Source organism: Pyricularia oryzae, chromosome 1 (genome assembly GCF_000002495.2).
Source record: "Pyricularia oryzae 70-15 chromosome 1, whole genome shotgun sequence".
NCBI classification, from domain to species: Eukaryota; Fungi; Ascomycota; class Sordariomycetes; order Magnaporthales; family Pyriculariaceae; genus Pyricularia; species Pyricularia oryzae.
In genome coordinates this window covers 4428175-4450431 of record NC_017844.1, presented here as the reverse complement: position 1 = coordinate 4450431, position 22257 = coordinate 4428175, and the positions used below count along the sequence as shown (strand labels likewise).

The following is a 22257-nucleotide window of genomic DNA, read 5'->3' as shown; positions in this document are numbered from 1 at the left end:
GTTATAGCGATCTACGATTTTATTTCGTTGATTGCTTCGCCGGCGCCTATCTGAATGAGAGCCGACGAATAGATACTTTTTCTAATCCCTAGACTGCATTTCCATCGACTTCTTAGCCTTTGGTTGGCTCTCCGTTGGTTGGCTCATCAGCCAGAATAAAGGCGTTTACATGCAATGCGCGGGAAAGAAATGGATGGAAGCGAGGCAATTTTGAGCTGTAGCGGCTCATTGACTTTCCTTGGAACAAATCCTCAGGTTCTTGATTTGTGGCCTTTCGACCTGGCGGTGGCATGCACGACCAGGGATTGTTGGTGATACGTTTGCAAGCAAACCCGGAGTTAGGTACTCCGTACTTACTCACTCACAGCTTCGCGAACAGAGTCTGGATTCATTCGTGTATGAAAAGTTACGGAGTGCCGATTCTTTTTATTTCTATTTATATTTTTATATAATCGCCGGCTACTTTTACTTTTTAGTTCTTCATCGGTCGGTCCCTCGGAGGCCGCACGTCAAATTTGATCTTCCGCATCCACCCCTGCTATAAGTTAGAACTACTCCAGAATTACTACGTTAGTTTCCAATGTTCTGGAACCGAATGTCTTCCGCTTCGGTTACACTTTCGGGTTGCCTCACCGGGCAGGTGCGAGATGAAAGAGGACAAACACATCAAAGAGCGAACTTGTTCCTTTTACTTTAGTTTGTTCAAGGGAGCTAGCCTCTTACTCGAAACCAGAGATGTAATTGAAGCCACGACGCCGTATGCCGTATTGCCGTGACACGTAATGCAATAAGGTGAAGAGGTACCGGTAGGTCCATTGTCTGACCTAGACTCAGCATCATACTAAAAATTTAACTTGTTGAACATTGTCGACCCTGGAAGACTCCACCCCCGAGGCTAAGCGGGGATCACCCCGGTTTGCTGCGACCACTTGGCAGACCATATCAGCAAGGAGCTCTTTCGCGACTTGCATGCTGAGTCGCTGCGCTGACGTAGTACGGGAATCTGTTCTTCCTGCAAACGACGTCTTGCACTGCCCAGGATTCTGCTTCTGGGCACAAGCCGGCTATTTCGCACTTGTGTCGTTTGCCAGCCACATCATCTCCCCAAAGGCCAACATCACTACTATTTCGTAGCGTCAATCTCTTGCTGGCCATCACAGCTCACATTCACTCAAGCTTTTCCTTCCTCGCCGCTGTTATTTTCTGTAGTTCAATTGCGCTGACGTAGCAACTAGCTATCTTAGCTAGCGTTGCGATAGTTCACAGTTCGACGCAAGCGCTGTATACACCCGCCAAAGTCTGCTTAAGCTCCTACGCCCGCCGCGAACACTGGGCGCGTGCATCTTTTCTACGACTAGGATTCTCGAGCTTTTCGATTATTTTGTATCAAGTGACAGGCGACTTTTGCCATCCACCGCCGACACAATCCGTGAGCCGGGCCCCCGACGGCATCGCCTCCTGCGGCAAAGATGGCCACCGAGAAGGAAGCCAGTGAGCTGAAGCAGCAGGGCGCCGTTGAGGCTGCCCAGGACCCCGAAAACTCGGTAACTGCCGAGGACGCCGAGAAGCTGATTGTGGAGGAGAGCAAGAACGCCGGCGTTGCTGCTTTTTCGTTCGACCCCAATGCGAGCATCCAAGAGAAAAAGGCACAGATCAAAGCTGCGACGGTATGAAAAAAAGACATCTACCTATCAGCGGGCATACCATCGGATGTCAAACGAGGACAAGCGCTGACTCGGCCGTCAACAGGAGCTACCAGAGGGGATACCCCACCGCAAGAAGGGTGTTGCGATAGCTACAGACATCGACGATGGCAGCAAACCCGAATACGATCTTCCTTCGCCGTCCAGAGCTGGCGTTGTCGATCAGGAGCAAAATGGCCATGCAGATGCGAATGGAGAGCCTGTAGAAGATGAAGAAGTAATGGGTCCTAAGACAGGATGGGCACCCAGAATTGGCTGGCCCACGGAAGCCATTGGGGAAGCTCAAAGCTTACTTGACCACTCGACATGGCTGGAAGGCCACCTCCCTGACACGCTTTATGGAGGTATGTTCCTGAATACCGATTTGTCTCTGGTTGGCACCTCCTCTAACACTGACCCCAAGATTGGTATCACAACGTCGCAATTATCGTGTTTGCCTCCCTTTCATCGTGGCTCGTTGCAGTGCTAGGCGGAGGCCTGGGCTGGGTCTTTATCTTGCTAGCTGTTTGCTCTACGTACTATCGAACCTCGATACGGCGCGTGCGTCGCAACTTCAGGGATGACATAACGCGCGAGATGACGCTGAAGCGCCTGGACACCGAGACCGAGTCCCTCGAATGGATTAACTCATTCCTGGTCAAGTTTTGGCCTATTTACCAACCAGTTTTGGCGGCCACTGTCATTAATTCTGTCGACCAGGTGCTGAGTGGCGCAACTCCGGCTTTCCTTGACAGTCTCAAGCTCAAAACTTTTACCCTTGGGTCGAAACCACCGCGCATGGAGCACGTGAAGACCTACCCAAAAGCCGAGGACGACATTGTCATCATGGACTGGAAATTCAGCTTCACCCCCAATGACATCGCGGACCTAACTGCCCGTCAAATCAGAAACAAGATCAACCCAAAGGTTGTGTTGGAGATCAGAGTTGGCAAGGCCATGATCAGCAAAGGCCTCGACGTAATCGTCGAAGACATGGCCTTCTCTGGTATCATGAGGCTGAAGATTAAGCTCCAGATCCCATTCCCCCACGTGGAAAAGATAGAGATGTGCTTCCTCGACAAGCCTACCATTGACTACGTCTGCAAGCCCCTTGGTGGCGAGACCTTTGGCTTCGATATCAACTTTATTCCCGGGCTTGAGAAGTTTATCCTTGAGCAGATACACGGCAACCTGGCGCCAATGATGTATGCCCCCAACGTCTTCCCCATCGAGGTTGCGAAGATGCTTGCTGGCTCGCCTGTCGACCAAGCAATTGGCGTGGTCGCCATCACCCTGCATGGTGCACAGGGTCTGAAGAACCCAGACAACTTTTCTGGCACGACGGATCCGTATGCAGTTGTCACACTGAACAGGAGGCAGCCATTGGCCCAAACCAAAGTCATCAGGGACACGGCCAACCCGAGGTGGAATGAAACACACTATGTTATTATCACTTCGTTCAACGATACCCTTGACATTCAGCTGTTCGACTACAATGATTTTAGAAAGGACAAGGAACTCGGTGTTGCATCATTCCAGCTGGAGCATCTTGAAGAGATCACCGACCATGAGAACGAGCGGATCGAGGTTATATCCGACGGCAAGGCTCGAGGTGTACTTTCTTGCGACATAAGATTCTTTCCGGTTCTCGGCCCCACCAAAACAGAAGACGGCAGGGAGGAGCCTCCGCCGCAGACAAATACCGGTATTCTCCGCTTCACAGTCGAACAGGCAAAGGATCTTGATGGCACCAAGAGTCTTGTGGGCTTGCTGAACCCATATGCTGTCCTTTTGCTCAACGGCAAGGAAGTTCATTCTACCAAGAAGCTCAAACGCACAAACAATCCTATCTGGGACAACGGCTCCAAGGAGATTCTTATCACGGATCAAAAGAGCGCCAAGCTAGGTGTGGTCATCAAAGACGACCGAGACCTTGCAGGGGATCAAATTATTGGCACATATCAGATCAAGTTAGAGGACATGCTAGATCTCATGGAGAAGGGCAAGGACTGGTATGACCTGGCTGGCGTCAAGACTGGTCGTGTCAAGATGCAGGCTAAGTGGAAGCCCGTGTCCATCTCGGGTGTTATGAGTACCGGCGGCTACCAAACACCGATAGGTGTAATGCGATTCCACTTCAAGAAGGCGACTGACCTGCGCAACTTTGAGACTGTGGGCAAGTCTGATCCTTACACTCGTGTCGTCGTTTCAGGCATCGAAAAGGCTCGTACTGTCACGTTCAAGAACGACCTCAACCCAGAGTGGGATGAGGTTCTCTACGTTCCAGTACATTCGGCCCGTGACAAGATACAATTGGAGGTTATGGATGCCGAGAAGATGGGCAAGGATCGCAGCCTTGGTTTGACCGAGGTATTTGCTGGCAATTTCATTTCCCAGGATGAGACTGGCGAGTATCTTGTCCATGACAAGAAGGAACCCGTAGAGGCAGGCCTGCGCCTCCACGGCAAGGGTATTGCCAAGGGTGTGCTGCATCACACCATTGCTTTCTATCCTTGTCTGAATGTAGCCGATCCGGACGAAGATAGTGACGGCGAGGAACCGAAGCCTGCTCGAGACTCGCTAGACGTTCCTCGTCCGACAGAACCGGGAAGGATTACATCCTTGGATGAGGACCACGAGAAGCAGCCAATAACACCCAAGACTCCGCAATTCCCAACGTCGCCAACATCACCGAGAACACCGAGGAAATCACGAGACGAACACGCACCTCCCAAGATCCGGCTGTCGCCCCAGGAGCTCCTCAAGTACGAGTCGGGTCTGGTCATCTTCAAATTGATAGAGGCCGATTTGTCCAAGAGCAACAGTCACGTCGACCTTTATGTTGATGACATGGCATTTCCCTCATACATATCTTCGCTCACTCGCAGCAAACATCATAAATTTGATGAAATTGGGGATTGCTTTATCCGAGAGTTGGACTTTTCCAAACTGACGATCAAAGTCAGGGAAAAGGTGGACAAGATGAGTGAACGTCAAAAGTCTGATGATGTCCTTGCTAAACTCAAGGGCAGCACGATCGAGACCCTCAAGCAATGTCTGGTGAGTTATCTAAGCGTTTTTGGGTAAGCAATTTCAAACGTGATTACTGTTACTAACCGCAAAACTACCCAGAACAACCCGACAACGCTGAAAATGAAGGACGATGATGGCAAGCCATGCTCCATCAAAGTTAGCTTAAAGTACCTGCCAGTAAAGATGAAGCTCGATCCCAGCGAGAGCATAAACAACATGGGCACTCTTCGCGTCGATGTTCTGGATGCCCAGGATTTGCCTTCTGCTGATTCTAACGGCAAGAGTGACCCTTACTGCAAATTTGAGCTCAATGGTCAGGATGTGTTCAAGACGAAGACGGTGAAAAAGACACTCAACCCTACATGGAACGAATTCTTTGAACTCCCAATTCCGTCTAGGACGGCTGCCAAATTCAAAGCAACAGTCTGGGATTGGGATTTCGCGGACAAGCCAGATTTCCTTGGCCAGACTGACATCAACCTGGAGCAGCTGGAGCCTTTTATGGCTCAAGAGCTCACATACCGCCTCGAAGGAAAGTCAGGAAGCTTGCGGTTACGACTCCTCTTCCGCCCTGATTACGTTACGCGTACCCGACAGGGCACCTCAACCTTTGGTACTTTTGGCGCTCCGGCACGCATTGTTACTGGCGTTGCAGGTGTTCCCATCAAGGGAGGCGCGGCGGTGGCAGGCGTTGTCGGTCATGGCGTTGGCAAGGGAGCGTCTTTTATCAAAGGGCGATTCACACGCAAGAAGACCGAGAGCAGTATTCCCGAAGTTCCCGCCATCACCATGAATGGTGAGGACACGCCGCCGGTGCCACCTGTGCCAGGACTGGGCCTGAAGCGATCTACCGGTCTCACACTCGATAGCGAACCAAGTGTAACGCCGCCAGGGCCCGCCAACGGCGCGCCCAACGGCGGTCACAACAGGTCCAGGAGCATCGGCGCCAACTCGGTACACAGCATGGCGCCGAGCAGTCCGGGAGCGGGCACAGCGACTTTCACTGTTGTCTCCGCAAGCGGTTTCCCGCCGTCAGCCGACACTTATGTGGCCGTGTGTCAAGTTGGAACCAAGATCAAGAGCATTGGTAAAACCAAGGACCGCAGACCCTCAGCTTCGAATGGCATCATAACCTATGACGAGACTTTTAAGACGACCTGCACACCCGACACCCAATTCCAGATCCAGGTCAAGGAGAAACACACTTTCAAGAGTGACGACGATCTCGGCGAGACCATCTTCTTTGTTGATGAGAGTGGATCGAACGCCGATAAGGAAGTCAAGGTTGGTACTGGTAGTGTCATCATCCGAAGCTCCTTTGTGTCCAACGATACGGCAAATGGGCTGGTGCCGGATAGTCCCAACCGATCTTCGACAATACGGCGAAGCTTCTTGGGTAAACGTAGCGAGACTCGCAACGTCCCACCGAGCCGTGACGGCACGCCGTAAATGGCCCGTCAGTCCAGTTTGCCTTGATTGAAGCTACACCACTATGTCTTTTGTCTCTTGCATGGTTAATTGGCTTCGATGACGTTCCTCCTCATCGAGCAGCCAGACAGCCTTAGGGTCCACTGGCTGCAGTCTAACAAGGAAACATCGCTTGGATCTCTTTTTCCTCAACCGTGTATTTTCTTTTTGGGTACATCATATAACACCGTTAGTTAACAAAAATCACTGACAGGCGGACGACGCGCAGGATTGCCAAAATTTCCTATGTTCATCATTGCCAGCTCATATGGGTAGCTATTTGTTCTTTTGTTTTTCCTGCCCGGGGCCTTGGGGCTTTCCTAAGTTAGCACTTCCAGGGTAGTGGCCCTGTCCAACCTAATTTCCTTTCCTCTGGGGAAACAGTCGTTTCGTCAGCATTATAGATAGCTGTTAGTTTTAGCTACTGAATTAAATGAGAAGCAATGAGTTATGAACCAGGGCAGATTTCACATGGCAAAATGCGAACGGAGAAAAGTCTCTAGCCCGAGGCCTTTGCTTTTTCCAGTAAAGAAGCTCAAATGGTCATTCAAAAAGGGGTATCGGGTATCTATTATTAATCTCAAGCCACCAAAAACATCGCCGTGGAACAAGCACCTTATTAACGGGAGGAACAAGAGAGGAGAAAAATGCCCCAGGAACAGATCTTGCTAGATCACCAAGTGGGAACCTCGAACGCATTGCCACAGCTAATCCTCGGCCAAGAGACGTTTAAACCCCTCCATCCTGCCCTTATAATCGGCAACCTGGCCCTTCAACACCGTCCGCTCGTTCTCCAACGCGGCGATCTTCTCCTGCAGTGCCGAGATTTGGCTATCACGTTTGGAAATGCCCTCCCACGCCGCAGCCTGGCCCATTTTGGCGCCTTTGGCCTTGAGCACCTCGGCGTCGAGGCGGCGGCGGATGGCAGACCGGAGCGCGGCTAGATCCAAGACCGTCGGTTTCCCATCGGCGGATAGACGCTGCGAGATTTGGCCGTCCAGCAGCGCGAGAATCTGGGTTGTGAGCTCGTAGCTCTCGCTATCGTCCTGCTGCTGGTGGCTCGATTTCAGGGTTGCCAAGGACGAGAATGTGGCCGCTCTGGAGGAGCTGAACGGATTTTCTCTGGAAAAGGGCGTCGAAGTCGGCGAGCTGATGCCATTGGGCGTGCTGAGCCTTACGCGCTTGTTGCTAGAACGGGCCTCCCCCTCTGGCGCGATCAGCAACGTGTTCCGACTCACCGGGGTGGGCAGGCCGCCTCGCGCGGCGCCAATGGCATGCCCCTGTCGCTGCTTGGCCGGGGTGACGGGCCGCTGGATGCTGCTAGTGGCGTGATCGGCGAGGTCTACGAGGCCCCGCACCACATCGGGGTCGTTGAAACCGTCCGAGAAGTCTTCTTCGTCTTGCACATGATCCCGTTTGCGCTTGGACAATGGTAGCAAAGACTGGCTTTGGTTGGGCCGGCCTAGGGTATGAGATGAGTCCTGTGACGTTGAGTTACCACCGCTCGAGTGTTTTGCAGCGGCGGCAGCGAGGGCCTCGTCACGGTCAATCTCGGCGTCAGTGGAAAGGGACGCGGCGTCGTCGTCATAGTCATCGTCTGAGCTGTCAGAGTCCCTCTTCGCAGTCGCCGCTGGGTTGCCGGTGAACAAACGTTGCCGACTGACAGAACGCGTGGGCGTCTGTGGTGCGGTGGGCACGATCTGCGTCTGCCGGAGACGGCGCTGTGTCGAGGACGGCGTCATTGCGGCGATTTGGGCCTCGGATTCTGCCTCGATGACGCGAGCATCATCGTCCCAGAGGAAGAAGCCACAGCTGGCCCGCCTGTCTTTGGAACATGTCCAAAACTTGCGGCCTTTGTTCTTGGTGTCCTTGCTCACGGTACGGATATCGGCTAGGGTGCGGGGTACGCAGTTGCCTTTAAGAGGTATAACGGTGATTATGTTAGAGGCCTAGTTCTAGATCGAGATGTAGTTGCTTGATCGGACTTGTGAACAAGGAAGACGTGAATAACTAACTTACAGTACCACCTCTTTTCATTCCTGTCGTAATAACCTGTAGGCTCTGCTGGAATAGTGCGCCTGCTCGATGAAGAGCCTCCCCCTTGTCCCTGGGCATATGAGGGAGCCTTGCGGGTCCTCGTAGTGAAGCGCGGCATGACGTAATTGGCGCTATTATTCATTCACTGAACGCGAATGGCTTTGGGCAGGCGATACGTTTGTTGCAGGCAAATAAAGAATGCCAAAGCCGAGTCAATTGGTCTCCAAGTACCCTCCAGAAGAGTTCAGATGAATTTCAAGCCATGGTGGCAGAAGAAAGAGAAGGAAATCAGGCATCCATCCTATCGATGCGAACGGAGCCCCGCAGCTGAAAGCTGAGCTGAAGTCTTGGAGTTTTCAGGTGGCTGGGAACAACAGTCAGGCACCCTGGAACGGCTGAGGTACTAACGTGGTTGAACAAAGATAGAACCCTGAATTCTACTGTATGTACTGTACCCTCTGCCCCGCTCTTACCCGTTGCAATTGGTCCACTTACCCTTTCGGTCACAATTCTTAATTATCACTAGGTCTAGAACTAGACAAAGCCCAAAACCCAGAACTTTCATTACACTCAACCTCACCCAGTTTCCACTCCGCCGTCTCTCTAGATACCGCCATTGGCCAGCTTGATCTTGCACATCAGCGGCTTCTTGTCCCAGAACGCAAAAGCCTTTTGCTGATTCCAAGGCACTGCCCCAGCGTCAGAAACCAGTTCCATGTCGAACCGGAAATACAGGCAGGCCAGCATTAGCCGCATCTCGTGCATCGCCATGCTTTTTCCAAGACAGTTGCGGGGCCCAACGGTGAACGGCTGCGTCGCCTCCAGCCTGTCCGACCCGTAACGCGCACTGTCAGTAGCGTTGGTGCCGTTGTCACCGTCAGCCGGTTCCCGAGCCAGCCATCGCTCAGGCGCAAACGTGTCTGGGTCCGTAAAGTTGCCCGGACTGTGGCTGCTTGCATAGTGGTGCACTGAAACCTGCGTGCCCCCGGGCACCCATCTACCCAGGATGGTAGCGCCGGGTGACGTGACCTCACGAGGGACTCCGACTGGCAGGGGTGGGTACATGCGGAGTGCTTCTTGGATGCCTGGGAAACGACCGGCGTTAGCATTCTGACTTTAGCCCGTGTCTGTCTGGAAGCTGTGTTCGATTGTGTTGATGTCTGCCTACGGATAGGTAGGGCCCCGAAGGTTGGCTGACTTACAGGCATTCAAGTACTTCAACGGGGACGTCGTTTCCATTGTGATATCTTCCTCACTCGAAAAACGACTGCGGATCTCATTCTTGAGTCTGGAAAATCTGCTTGGGCTTGTGGTGAGGAAGTATGTCAAGGCCGTCATTGCAGTTGCTTGACGAAAAACAAAGTACCATAAATGTCAGCAGTGGAATAGATGGCCAAAAAGTGAGCTGCAAAATCGGGAACGCCAGGGAAACCTAACCAGTTGTTTCCGACCCAGCAATCATGAAGCTCTCAGCGTTGGAGTGCATCTCTTCCACGGTGAGCCGCTGCTTTTCCTTTGTCGAGAGCACGTAGCTCCAGATGTCAGCCTGGGAGGACGACTCTCTTGCAAGCCTCGCGTTGACGCGGTCAACATTATACTGGTGATGCTCGTACTTCAGCTGCGTTACCCACTCCGGCTCCAAAAGGCTGAAGATCTTGGACACGAGAGGGTAGTGCTGGATGAACTGAAAGACGGGCATGATGCGGACACCAGAGGCAAGCGCTTTCATCCACTTGCTGTATTGCTGAGTCTGCAGCATCCCCAGGGGCTCGCCCAGCGCCAGGTCACCCATAATGTCGAACGTGGTAAACTCGAAGAGCTCAGTCAAGTTGGCCGGCCCCCCGGTCTCGGCGGCGTCGCTGGCCAGGATCGAAATCAAAAGATCAATCTGCCGTCGAAACAAGGGCTCTTGGCTCCGCAGTGCGCGCTCAGAAAAGGCCGGTGAGAAGGCTGCGCGGAACCTGCGATGGATTTCGTGTGCAGGGACGCTGGTGATTGGGTTGATTCCTGTGCAAAGATTAACGATTCAGAGGCCGTGGTGATATTAGATGGCAGAGGGCGAAAGATTGAGGCTGTGGGGGACTCTGGTACTAACCATTAAAAGGCTCTACATACCACGCCTTGAGGCGTGGGAATTCCTTGGCCCCTTTCTCCTGCCCGTATATGGCCTTCCACGCTGAGCCGCCCTGGTCTACGTAGCTGAGCTCATCCGGGCCGAAGCGCACCACTGGCCCGTACTTTAGGTGCATACTATGCATCCATTGAACCTGGTCACCCCTCATACGTGCGATACAGAATGGTAGACGGCTCAGCGCCGACAACCGCGGGCCTGGGAATCTAGCCAGGGGGTGAATGGTGAGGTCGTAGACTGCCTTGCTGACTAAATACAGCGACAGGAGTACGAGGAAGATGGTGGGCAGGCCCAGCTGCGAAGAGTGTCAACGGCGTTACTGATGTAGTCCATTTTGTGCCAATGGTGGTCCGGTTTTGTTGGTTGGAAAGACTTTGGAAGAGAAATGTTGATCTTGGGACAATTTTCTTTTCTTTTTGCAGCGTTGTCGTCCTTGGCCAGGACGATTTCGATTTCGATTTTTTTTTTTTTTTTTTTTTTTTTTTTTTTTTTTGCGTATTTCTTTTTATCGGCACCCTTGGACTGAGGAGATGGTTAAGTAACCCTCCGTCCCTGGCTTTTATATCTCAAGCTTTGTTCGCCTTTATTACCAATCATTCGGCTTTTCCCAAGGTGATGAATCCTTGTTTGTGAGCTTGCCCCGTTGACCTCGGCTTTATCGTTCATGGATATGGGCGTCACAGACGCCTCGACGGCCTCTTCGACGGCCTTGTCTCCGGTATATTCGGGAATAGAATCGGAGTAGTAGAATGGTTCGTCGGCTTCGGCTTCGGGGTCGGGATCTGTTGTCTCCAATGAAGCCAGCGAAAAAAAGGCAGGAAAAGTAAGATGGGAGGAATCCATATACCTGCTTAGGCAGGTGATGTACTCTGCAAAAGATATATTTGGGGACTATCACCACACCTGGGATCTAGATGCGGTCAGAATTTGTGTACCTTTGTAATTAAATGATCCAAGTCCCACTTTTGAGCGTATACAGTCGTACAAATTCAATGTGCCGGAGTAATCGCCCTGCATCTTCCTGGGCACACTAAATTGTTTCCCCTAATCAGGTAAGGTAGATACGCTCCGGGTGACAGCCATCAGTCAATTCCTATAGGATCGATCCCGCATGATCTTCCGGGTAGATGCCGTATGTATGGATATCAGTCACACAGGCTTGGCATGTACTCCATAATAGCAATCGTATGGGTATAACAGTACAGACACCACGCCTTTTAAGTCTAGTCTATGCAGCCATGCTGACCTTGTTGTAAGTTCCACACAATTTTGGCGTCAAGAGCAGTAGTCAGCTTCAAAACGAGGCTTGATCTATTATCGTATCGACAGTCGGTGTAGAATTCTATACTGCGATAGAAACAGGGGGTATATAAGCAAAAAGCCAAGAGAGGCCAAGGTATCCACAGAAAATACAGAAGAGAAAGAAACAGCATTAACAAGAAAGAATAGACAATCCCAGAAAAGATGGATCCTATCAAAGTGAAAGGGGCAGAACAAATAGAGGAGAAAAAAAGTCGCCGCAGTCTTGCTCACATATATTATCACATTTCACAGCGAAAAGAAAACAGCAGCACCTCGTCATCAGACCTCGTAGTAGTAATTCTCATCCAGCCCCTCGCGGCTCGGTACCTCACCCGCCCCCGGAGCGGGGCCCTGGTAGACCGCCTCGACTCTGACGTTTAGCAGCCTGATCTTGAGCCCGTAGTCGCTGACGAGGGTGACGAGCTTGTTTGTCTCGGACGTGATGGGCTGCTGGTTGAGCAGCATCAGCAGCCCGTCGAGCCACTCGGACGCCAGCGAGTGGTTGAGCGGGTACAGCGTCACGATCGCCTGCTCCTTGGCGTCGCCGCCACGCGCCGCCTCCTCCGCATTGACGTAGCTGTAGATTGTGATCTTGGTGGTCGCTTTGGGTGGCGTGATGTTGCTGTTGGTGGTGTTGGGGGCATTGGGCCCGTGGCGAAGCGTGGAGGAGCTCGAAACGCTGCGCGCGTCCTCGCTCGGCGCCGAGACGTTGGACACCACGGAGCTGATGGTGCCCAGGTCCACCTTCTCCGTCAGGTCTTCCAGGCCTGGGTCCTGAGGCGTTTGCATGGCAAAGTCGGCGTAGTGGAGGAAACGCCTGTTGTGTGAGAGCTTGGCGAACCTCCACGCTTTGGCCTCGTACAGCCGGCGCTTCGTCATGTTGCTGTCCTGCCGAGTGTGCTGCGGCTGCGGCTGGTCGCGCTTGGGGATTGGGCGGGTGAACCATGAACCGTGGAGCAGACACCGGATCCGCTGCTCCTTGACGAACTGTAGCGCCTCGTGCTTCAAATCCTCCCGTACCTGGTACATGTGCTGGCCCCACTGGTCCTCAAACGAGAGTTCAAGCAGGTTCATCTGAAGCTCTCGTAGCCGGGCACAGCTGAATTCCTGCAGCTCATCTTCAACCTCTAGCACGTCCTTGGTTCGCGGCGCCTGGCCTACCACCTGCTCAATCAAGATCCGCACCAACTCGGCCACTTTGTCAAAGTCGTCACGCTTTGCGCCAGTGGCCTTCCACAGGCGGAAGAATGCATGCAATCCGGCAGTGTGTAGTCGAGACCACTGCAGCAGCAATGGTCTGAAGAGCCTATCGTGGCTCTTGCTCCCGGGCTCTAGCGTCTGGTACGCCCTCAAATCCTCAGTATCCGCCTTGTCGACCTCAAAGTGCTCGTAAAGAACCATGCTGACGGCAAAGCTGGCGCGTGCGATGGGACAACGCTCCTCCAGGGGTCGGGTCGCCTGTTCCAAGAGTAATTTCTGGAAGCCCTCCTCATTCTTGCGCACATAGTCTGTCAAGTCCATCATGCCTAAAAATCCCGTCGACTCGAATTCGATGGCGGGACTCTCCGTCTCGAAGCCAAGGCGTCGCCACTTTTCGGGGTTGTGCCTCCTGCTCGTCTTTTCGGGGACTGCCGGTGGAGCGTCCGAACCGCTAGTATCGGGACCGCTGCCTGTGGCGGTGGCGTGCTGCCGATCGGGGGCGCTCGCCAGGTGCAGACCCTTGAGGGCCCTGCGGTGTTCGGGTCTTTCCAGGTCGACACGGACCTCCTTCCACCGGTGGAGCAGCGCCTTCGTAAGGGACTGAAACTCGAGCAGCGGATGTGCCAGGTCCTGCAGGGCAGAGCTCTGCATGAGGTTGAAGACGGCCTTGATCAAGCCGAGGTCCTGCAGGCGCTTGATCAGCTTGGACCACTCCTCACCTCCGGTGGTGGTGGATGAAGGCGACTTGGTCGAGCCCGAGTCGTTGGACACAGCGTCGCGTATCAGGGCGTTTATGAGCGCAAGGGCGTTGGCACAAAGGGCGTGATCGGCCGACTGAAGCTGCTGGATGACCAGCTCAAAGAACTGCGGGTAGACGGCGACGGCGGGCTTGAGGGCGCGGAAGCCAAAGGTACCTGGGGATCGAGCGGCGGCTCCGCGGGCGGTTGACTGGCTGTGGCCGACGAGGGCGACCAGGATGCTCATGGCGCCTCGGAGGATGTTGACGAGCGGGTTGGTAACGATGAGCTCGACCACGCGCTCAACGAGATCGCCGGCCGAAGGGCCCTCGAATATGTCCCAGCCCATGTCGACCTCGAGAAGCCTCGTCAAGCTTTGTAGCGAGTAGGCGAGGGTGTTGCCACCAGTGGTCATGATGAGCCGGCGCAGGATCACGAGGCCACCGGAAGATATGAAGACATCGGCGAATGCGGGGTCGTTAATGGATGACTGCAGCTTGAAGACGGCCATCTTGCGGGCGGCATCCTCGTCGCTGGCCAGGCGCGAGAGGAGCGCCGGTATGTCGGCCTGGTCCATGGCGACGGGATATGTGAGGGGGTTAAGAGGGAGGGGGCTTTCTTAATCGACTATTCGAGCGGTCTGGGACGACAAGGGGAGCTTCGCGATCCGTATCGGCGCCACCTGGAGTAGCCTAGAGCTTCGTTTTTTTTGGTGTTGGGAACCTGTTCGCCAGCGGGATGGATGCTCGATTCGATCGGATCCACATGCGTGTCGGCTACTTGGGAAGTTGGGCAGAGTCGCCGAGTCTTAGGATGATTGCGCCACCAGTTGGGCACTTTGGGTGTGAAAAGAGAAGAGGAAATAGATCCAACTAACTTATCATGGTCGTACGGAGTATACACAGCGTCATGAAAAGCAACTTGTCTGCAAATAAGTTTGCTGGTGTTGAGATTGCTGAAGATGAGTTGGCGGTTACTCCCGTCATACTTTTTTTCGCAATCCGTTATTTTCTTAGGTGGTCATGGACTTTTGCTGCAAGTGGAGATTACATGCTGTGACTACTGACTAGTTCTAGAACTAGGTCTCTTTCTAGATGAGGTTCCTTGTGGGCACCCAAGGCACCCTAGCCCACATAGACAAGGCCCTACCCCTGGTGATCAAGCCCCCCCACGCACGCTCAAATTGAGGCGTGCAACTGTTGTGCAATTCTGAAACGATTCCGACGCCAACCAATGAAACGGGCTAGCAAAGCCTGGGCCAACCAACATTCCGATGTGATGGCTTTTTTTCACCTAGATTGAAGCAGGCCTGTGCAGTAGTGGAATCCCCACTGTATGTATCGGGAATCTCAAGCTGTCAATGTATACTTTTACCATGTGCTCGGATCCCGTTGTGTTGGTTCAGGTCATGAATCCCATCTTATTCACTCGCTTCCATATGCAATCAGTCGGCGCAGACCCGTCCGCAGGGTTTCTCCAGTTTCCGGTCTTGACTTGGTCTGTGCAAAGACCCTTTGAGGAGCTATAAAGTACCTACATACCTACCTAGGTAGGCAGGTAACCAGCCTAATGTTATTCGACTACAGAACTATACATACCTTTACGGGGTACTTACCCGGGTAAGGGACACAAACATAGGTACAGTATATGCACGCAGTTAATAACTAGGTACCTAGTAATTTGGTTTCCCTAGACGAATCAGCCCTGGACCACACCCATGCGGTTACTGGTGCTCATCCCATACTGTCCAAGTAACCCTTTCAAAGAGCTGCCAACCATCAGATGGTCCAGCATTGTACCACTTGCATTAACATCCGAGACTTCAGATAGCGTTACGTGCCATCCCCAACTCTGGTATCGCGTATAGTGCAAGGCGTCGGCTCCATTTTGATCTCATTTTGATCCCTAATGTATATGCCACTTTGTCAATGTCTGCGAAAAGAGTCACGTGGTTATCCAGCCAAACCTCACGTGGTGCATTACTAGGGGTCGTAGGCTGGACTAGGCCTTAGCTAAGGCAAACCGTCAGCTCTGACCAAGCTGTTCGATTCGAACATCAAACAAAAAAAGAAAAAAAAAGAAAAAAAAAGCCTTGATTTTCAATCAAGCTTACGTCCAATGCTCACCCATCAAAACGCATGCAACTCAAAAATGAAGGACAGGACCGAGTCAGCAAACGGCGAGAAAAATGGCATGGCTACGAAGAGAAAAGCCGTTGAAGAACCAGAGCCAGCTCAAGTGACAAAGAGGACCAGGCCCTCTGACGATGGGTCGCCAGAGCCTGTTGCTCCACCGGCAACCGAAGTTTGGAGGATTCCTTTCCCAGAGAAGGTACGGTACTGTACGCAGAGTGATTTGACACTTGTTGCCCACTGCACAGGACGCCCCCTCCCTCCCTATTTTTTGAGTACCCACTGCTACCTTGCACTGTACATTACCATTCCAATTGCCTACCTACCTTCTGGACATACCATACCATACCATACCACACAATGACGTTGTACAAACAAACGAATGCTCACTAAAACCTTCATCTACAATGACAACAGCCTGCAGTATTGGAAGAAAGAAACCGAGAAATCGAATTTCGAGTTGTCAACAACGATGGCGCCCCCCACAGCTCCATCATCTTGGCAGGCCTCAAATGCCTCTTTCAGAAACAGCTTCCAAATATGCCCAAAGACTACATTGCACGGCTAGTCTATGACCGCACCCATCTCTCCATTGCAATTGTCAAAATGCCCTTGGAGGTCATCGGAGGCATCACGATACGAGAGTTTCGCGCACGAGCCTTTGCCGAAATAGTCTTTTGTGCCATATCCTCTGATCAACAAGTGAAGGGATACGGAGCACATATAATGGCACATCTGAAGGACTACGTCCGAGCCACATCACCCGTAATGCACTTTTTGACCTATGCCGATAATTACGCCACTGGATACTTCCAAAAGCAGGGATTCACAAAGGAAATCAGCCTGGACAAATCCATATGGATGGGATATATTAAAGATTATGAAGGGGGAACGTTGATGCAATGTTCAATGCTCCCTAGGATCCGGTATCTCGAGGTCGGCCGGATGCTTTTAAAACAGAAAGAAACGGTAATGGCAAAGATTCGACTCTTGAGCAAAAGTCACTTGGTCCATCAACCACCTGAACAATGGGCCAGCGCCGGCAACGTTACCCCAATCGATCCGCTATCCGTTCCAGCCATCCGGGCGACAGGGTGGTCTCCAGACATGGACGAACTATCTCGAGAGCCACGCCACGGACCTCACTTCAACGAACTGCGGCGTTTTTTGTACCAGTTGCAGAACCACCAACAGGCCTGGCCGTTTCTCAAACCGGTCAATAAGGACGAGATTCCCGACTATTACAAGGTCATAACATCCCCGATGGATCTATCGACTATCGAGGAACGCCTGGAACAGGACTTATACGCCACCCCAAAAGACCTCGTGGAGGATGTAAAACTGATCGTCAGCAATTGTCGTCAGTATAACAACCCCACGACTATTTATCACAAGTGTGCAAACAAGCTGGAAAAGTACATGTGGACTCTGATCAAAGAGGTCCCCGAGTGGTATAGTCTGCTTGAAGATTAACTTGTAAGTCAGGTAATAATTGCCTGTAGGTAGGTGATACCTTAGGCTGGGGAGTGTTTTACGAGGTCTACAATGGCCCTATTTTCCTAGCAAAATCACGTGGACATGGTTTTGCTGTCTCATTGTGTCTGGGACTTAATGGATTCTTCTAGAATATGCATTGGCGTTGTCTTTTTGTTTCCCTTAGTTTAGGTGCTTTGCTAGTCACTGTGGCTTACTTAGGCTCACGGAGACTGGCACTCAGGGGCATCAGCTTTCGAGCACGCTTACGCGCCTCTCGTGTTAAACGGTTTACGGGGACCCCACGAATTAGGTAAAATGCGGATTTCACGGTAATTGAGCGTCTTCTATTTTGGTAATCTATTGATTTTACATACAAATCTATACATTTTGTGTTTTGTCTTCTCTCTCTCTCTGTCTTTTCGCTTTCGTTTTTTTTTTTTTTCTTCTTTTCTCTGGCCTTTAGGCTCTCAAACCAAAAGGACTGGACAACACTCAACATGAGCTCAACGGCCACAGAAACCACTAAAGTGCATGCATTGGCAGTAGTGACAGATGCTAGCCCGGGCAAGGGGCTTAACCCCATCGCCGACGATTCTTCTGGCCTCATGGTAACCATTGGTAAGAAGAGTGTTGGAAGAATTGACGACTCCGACTGTGTTGATGGGGCCCGCCCGGGACGAGGCAATGGGAAGTCCTTACTTCGCATTTGCCTAGCCATCGGTCAGCCCTCGCTCGTCAACTTTGCAGTTTCCTTCACCAACGGCATCATTACCGTTGGTCTTCCCGCCATATCTCGTTCTATAAACCTTCCCCGCGAGCTGTAAGTCTAATATTCTTATAGCGTCTGATCTGTCCACGGTCAGGGAGTATCCTAGTATGTTAACATGTAGCCCACGATTTTCCGCAGCTTCTTATGGCCACACTCGGTCTATGGTCTGACCTCTGGCGCGGCTCTCCTCCTTGCTGGCAGTATCGCAGATCTCGTTGGGGCCAAAAGCGTTGAGTTGGTCGGTGTTAGCATCATGGCCACCTTCGCATTAGCTAGTGGCCTTGCGCAAACCGGACAGCAGCTAGTAGCCTTCAGGGCTTTGATGGGTATAGGCATGGTAGGAAAATTCTCAACGTTTCCTCTCTTGTGTCTTGCTATGGCGCTGACGAGTGCTGCCTTCACTTTTAGGCTATGCACCTGCCATCCTCAGTCTCTCTGGTAGCTGCTGCTGTCCCTCGCGGAAGGGCTCGTAATGTGGGCTTTGCATGCCTCGGGCTCTCAACGACCTTTGGATTCTCTCTCGGACTTATCCTCGCAGGGGTGCTTCTGCAGAGCTCCGATGAGGGTTGGAGGAAAGCCTTCTTCGCATCTGGCAGCCTGACTGCGGTTGCTGCCATGGGTGGCTACTGGGTCCTGCCCACCGTGGAGGCTGCGGCGACCGGTGACAACATTTGGTTGAAGCTCAAAGCCGAAGTCGACTGGGTCGGACTGGGCCTTTCGTCTGCTGGCTTGTCACTATTTTCATACGTACTTGCGTTAGTATCGCCCTGTTTGTTCGTATCCAGACAGTTGTCTTTCTAGGGAGCTTGCTGACAGGTCTTTCCATGTTGTGCCCAACAGTATGCTGAGTGCCGATCTGAGCGCGATTCGCAACGGTACAACAGCAACGCTTCTCGCCTTGAGCTTGATGCTCCTTGTTTCATTTCCCTTCTGGATGTCATACAGGACGCGTCACGGCAAGGCGGCCCTAATCCCCAACTCCCTATGGCGAAATGTGAGTGGCATTTTGAAGCTCGACACGGAGAGCCCACCACCCATTTTCTGTCCTCGACTATCCAAGAAGATACTGACACAGAATGGCTACTGATTCAATGCCAGATCCCCTTTGCGAGCATATGCCTCCTGGTAACTCTGTCTTGGGGTGCCCTGAACTCAATCGAGCTCTTTTCCTCGCTCTACTTTCAGGAACTCCAACATCACTCTTCGCTGACTACTTCGCTACTCCTTCTACCCATGATCTTGGCCGGCAGCCTTGTAAACTTCTCCACGGGTGTTTTTGTCGATCGACTTCCCGCACGATGGTTGGTTGCGATGTCATCCATGTTGACCGCCGGCTCGCCTCTGATAATGGCCTTGGTTGATCCGAACCTGGGTTACTGGTATCTGCGTAAGTTGACCTCGATTGTCCTGTCACTGAACTGATCTGCTGACGCTCTTGACAATGGCTATCGCTGTAGAATTCTGGGCACAGGTTCTCGCACCACTGAGCGCAGACGTCCTGTTCACAATCGGCCTGATCGTCGTCAGCGAGTCGTTCCCGGAGCAGACGCAAGCCCTGGCCGGTGCTGTCTTCAACACCGTGGCTCAGCTCGGCCTATCCCTGGGCATGGGAGTCTGCCAGGTGGTTGCGCTGGGGGTGAGCGCCACGGGAGGCGGCGTGCGCCATGGCGGCAGCGGGAGCCAAGACGCGGTTGCCCCGACAGATGTGGCCAGTCTCCTCAGGGGATATCGCGCCAGTTTCTGGGCCATATTTGGCTACATGCTACTTTGCACGGCTGTAGCAGTCGTGGGGCTACGTAACGTCGGCAGAGTGGGCGTCAAGGTTGGCGTCAACCGGGACTAGTCCGACCCTAAGGGACATGCCAAGAGCGAGTGGCAGTCACGTACAAGCTTCCTGTCGTTGGCATGATGACATGGCACTGTCTCCGTCAGGAGTATAATCTGTCAAATGCTGGTGTATAATGTATGTCTATGGACTGCTCGCCCCGCTAATTTTAATGCTCCAAACTGATGAAAAGCCAAAAGGAGAGGGGAAAAATCATAATATGTCCATAATACGCCGCATCCCAAAAAAAAAAAAAAAGAAATCGAGAATTCTCAGGATCCCACCCGTCACCCATTGCGAAATTACGCAATAGACTCCTCCGCAGTGGGAAACTCGGCCCAGAAGGCATCCAGCTCCTCCAGCGTTTCCTCAGCGTGCGTCATGGGGAAGTCGTGGCTCGCGGCCGGGAAGACGCGCCACCTGACCTGGGAACGTCCGCCCAGGAGAGGAAGGGCGTCCTCCTCGTAGGCCTCGGGATCGATGATTTCGTCGTCCTGGCCCAGGATCACGCAGGTGGTGCCGGCGCGCCTGCTCGTCCCGACGCGGCTCCAGGCGTCGTCCTGGCCCATCAGCGGGGCCTCGCGGATCGTGCTCATGAAGGCCGGTACGAAGCCAGCGTGGTTGGTCAGCATCCAGCGCACGTAGCGCATGACGCGCCGCTCGAGCCGATCTGCGGACTCTTGGGCCTGAGGCGGCTGAATTTCAGAGGTCGCCATGCTGACCGGGTTCGATGCGCGGTGCTGATGCTGGTGCTGGTGCTTGGTGCCGTTGCTCTCCCGCTGGGCTTTTTCCGATCCCACGGCCCTCCCGTGGCTGCCTTCCTGACCCTCGGCCCCGTTCGCGGCCGTCAGGAGCGGCTTGGTCTCGCCTTCCTTCTGCTGCTGCTGCTGCTGGCGCGGCCTCTTGGCGGCAGCGCTAGCGATGGGCTTCTGCAGCTTCCACCTGGTGAGGGCGGCGAGGACGCGCTCAGGGACCAGGCCGGCGGTGAAGACGAACCTGGTGACGGCACCGAAGCTCTCCTTGCGGATCATGCCGGCGGGGGCGAGCAGGATCAGGCTCCGGACGGTGGCAGGGAACGAGGCGGCAAAGTGGACGGCGACGCCGCCGCCGAGCGAGTAGCCGGCCAGGTCGAAGCTGCCGGTGCTACCGTCCATCCACGACAGGGGGGAAGAAGCGAGGGCGCACAGAGCCTGAGAGACGTACAGCCTCGCATCGTGGGGCAGGTCGCCGACACCGTCGGAGAAGCCGCGGCCGAACAGGTCAAAGAGCATGACGCGGTGGCCACGGGCGGCCAGGCCGTAGGCGAGCTTGGTCAGCGTCTGGCACGAGGTGGAGATGCCGTGGATGAAGAGTATCTTGCGGCCGGTCGTGGGGCCGAACTCGTATACTCTCATGGATCCATACTTTTGTGAAGGAGATGTTAGTTTTGCGAAAGGAGAAATGTGCCGAGCCGAGACAAGTTTCAAGATGCTTGTCAACAACTTACCGGAGTCTGGACATCCCTGGCGCTGGGAAAGTAATCGGGCGTATAGTCGAGCTTTGCAACCTCATCCTTTGTGAGGTTCGGGATTACCGTCTTGAGTGGGCCTGGAATTATCCTCGGATGCCTCGGGTACAAGCATCGTCGCAGGGTGATAAATATCGCAAAGGTTGCAGCGACGGTCGTCAAGACGACAAATGAATGGCTTGGCCTTTCTGGCCACAAATTGGTAATTAAATCCATGGTTGTTTGCGTGTGGTTGGTTTAGTTATAGAGAGAGGTGCTCTGTTTCTCACTTTCACGATCCCCCAAGGGTAATGACGAAATAAGAAATGGGGCGAGTTTGAGAGAGTGAGTTTTGGATCCGGGAGATGACGCAAATGAACAAACAAGAAAAGAAAAAGAAGGGGAAAAAAGCACAATATAAATATTTATGCCCCAAAAACGAGTGGGATGCTTGTTTTGTAACTAGAAAAAAAAGTCAAGAGGATGAGAAAGAAGAAAATGAATGGTGTTGCTTTTTCGCGGCGTGCTGTTGTTGGTCAGCTCCTGCACAAAGAGGCCGTGTGTTGATTTGAGAAGTGATGGTGTGTAGGACAAAGGCGAAGGGGAAACTAGCCTGCTGACAAGGAGCCCCCAATCCGAATCGAGTCAGCCTTGGACGGCTCTCTAAAACAGGCTCCCAATTGCCAACCAGACGGACCGTGGCACCGGGGAACGTGGGTAGATGAAGCAAGTGTGAGTGGAACAAGCAAAATCCTCTAGAGCTTGTAAGCACAGGTACATAAGGCAAGAATCATATCATTCATGTGCAAGACATGAGCTGAATATACAATTAAAAACAAAAGTATCGTGGAGAAACGAATGTTGCACGCGTCCATCACACGTGGCTTGGCTTGGCTTTCCTCACAGCAGCATGCGTCATCATCAACTCTTGAATCGGGCTTTTCTATTCGGTTCTGTGGAGTCATTTTATGGGCGTCGTG

The 22257-nt window shown here is 52.9% G+C and overlaps 7 protein-coding genes across 7 annotated transcripts; 3 read left to right on the top strand and 4 right to left on the bottom strand.

Moving 5' to 3' along the window:
- Window positions 1-996: 996 nt before the first annotated feature.
- Window positions 997-6646, top strand: MGG_09947 (tricalbin-1). Its single transcript, XM_003710003.1, has 4 exons — window positions 997-1667; window positions 1750-2047; window positions 2107-4742; window positions 4815-6646. The coding sequence occupies exons 1-4, from the start codon at window positions 1470-1472 to the stop codon at window positions 6162-6164; spliced, it is 4482 nt and encodes a 1493-aa protein (XP_003710051.1). The 5' UTR covers window positions 997-1469; the 3' UTR covers window positions 6165-6646.
- Window positions 6647-6889: 243 nt separating this feature from the next.
- Window positions 6890-8337, bottom strand: MGG_09946 (uncharacterized protein; the record flags this gene model as incomplete). Its single annotated transcript, XM_003710002.1, has 2 exons — window positions 6890-8097; window positions 8202-8337. 2 exons carry the CDS (start codon window positions 8335-8337, stop codon window positions 6890-6892), a joined length of 1344 nt encoding a protein of 447 aa, XP_003710050.1.
- Window positions 8338-8604: 267 nt separating this feature from the next.
- On the bottom strand, window positions 8605-11192 carry MGG_09945 (averantin oxidoreductase). Its single transcript, XM_003710001.1, has 4 exons — window positions 10315-11192; window positions 9657-10226; window positions 9422-9565; window positions 8605-9304 (listed from the first exon to the last, which is right to left on the bottom strand). The coding sequence occupies exons 1-4, from the start codon at window positions 10499-10501 to the stop codon at window positions 8823-8825; spliced, it is 1383 nt and encodes a 460-aa protein (XP_003710049.1). The 5' UTR covers window positions 10502-11192; the 3' UTR covers window positions 8605-8822.
- Window positions 11193-11586: 394 nt separating this feature from the next.
- Window positions 11587-14640, bottom strand: MGG_09944 (ELMO/CED-12 family protein). The gene has a single exon (XM_003710000.1). The coding sequence runs from the start codon at window positions 14164-14166 to the stop codon at window positions 11932-11934; it is 2235 nt and encodes a 744-aa protein (XP_003710048.1). The 5' UTR covers window positions 14167-14640; the 3' UTR covers window positions 11587-11931.
- A 1100-nt stretch (window positions 14641-15740) lies between these two features.
- MGG_11716 (histone acetyltransferase GCN5) lies at window positions 15741-17194 on the top strand (the record flags this gene model as incomplete). Its single annotated transcript, XM_003709999.1, has 2 exons — window positions 15741-15920; window positions 16139-17194. 2 exons carry the CDS (start codon window positions 15741-15743, stop codon window positions 17192-17194), a joined length of 1236 nt encoding a protein of 411 aa, XP_003710047.1.
- A 414-nt stretch (window positions 17195-17608) lies between these two features.
- On the top strand, window positions 17609-19809 carry MGG_14548 (uncharacterized protein; the record flags this gene model as incomplete). The annotated part of the gene is made up of 6 exons (XM_003709998.1): window positions 17609-18017; window positions 18105-18303; window positions 18375-18721; window positions 18807-18960; window positions 19065-19353; window positions 19424-19809. Exons 1-6 carry the CDS (start codon window positions 17695-17697, stop codon window positions 19807-19809), a joined length of 1698 nt encoding a protein of 565 aa, XP_003710046.1. The 5' UTR covers window positions 17609-17694.
- Window positions 19810-19878: 69 nt separating this feature from the next.
- On the bottom strand, window positions 19879-22146 carry MGG_09942 (uncharacterized protein). Its single transcript, XM_003709997.1, has 2 exons — window positions 21278-22146; window positions 19879-21194 (listed from the first exon to the last, which is right to left on the bottom strand). The coding sequence occupies exons 1-2, from the start codon at window positions 21512-21514 to the stop codon at window positions 20094-20096; spliced, it is 1338 nt and encodes a 445-aa protein (XP_003710045.1). The 5' UTR covers window positions 21515-22146; the 3' UTR covers window positions 19879-20093.
- Window positions 22147-22257: the final 111 nt, after the last annotated feature.

Bases quoted from the DNA above. Each gene is read 5' to 3' on its own strand.
- MGG_09944 (XM_003710000.1), bottom strand. From the start codon at position 14,166: ATGGACCAGGCCGACATACCGGCGCTCCTCTCGCGCCTGGCCAGCGAC.
- MGG_09947 (XM_003710003.1), top strand. From the start codon at position 1,470: ATGGCCACCGAGAAGGAAGCCAGTGAGCTGAAGCAGCAGGGCGCCGTT. The intron at 2,048-2,106 runs GTATGTTCCTGA...ACTGACCCCAAG, and splicing joins CCCTGACACGCTTTATGGAG to ATTGGTATCACAACGTCGCA. The intron at 4,743-4,814 runs GTGAGTTATCTA...AAAACTACCCAG, and splicing joins AGACCCTCAAGCAATGTCTG to AACAACCCGACAACGCTGAA.
- MGG_09945 (XM_003710001.1), bottom strand. From the start codon at position 10,501: ATGAGGGGTGACCAGGTTCAATGGATGCATAGTATGCACCTAAAGTAC. The intron at 10,227-10,314 runs GTTAGTACCAGA...ATCTTTGCACAG, and splicing joins GTATGTAGAGCCTTTTAATG to GAATCAACCCAATCACCAGC. The intron at 9,566-9,656 runs GTTAGGTTTCCC...TTTTTCGTCAAG, and splicing joins TGCTGGGTCGGAAACAACTG to CAACTGCAATGACGGCCTTG.
- MGG_09942 (XM_003709997.1), bottom strand. From the start codon at position 21,514: ATGGATTTAATTACCAATTTGTGGCCAGAAAGGCCAAGCCATTCATTT. The intron at 21,195-21,277 runs GTAAGTTGTTGA...CCTTCACAAAAG, and splicing joins CCAGGGATGTCCAGACTCCG to TATGGATCCATGAGAGTATA.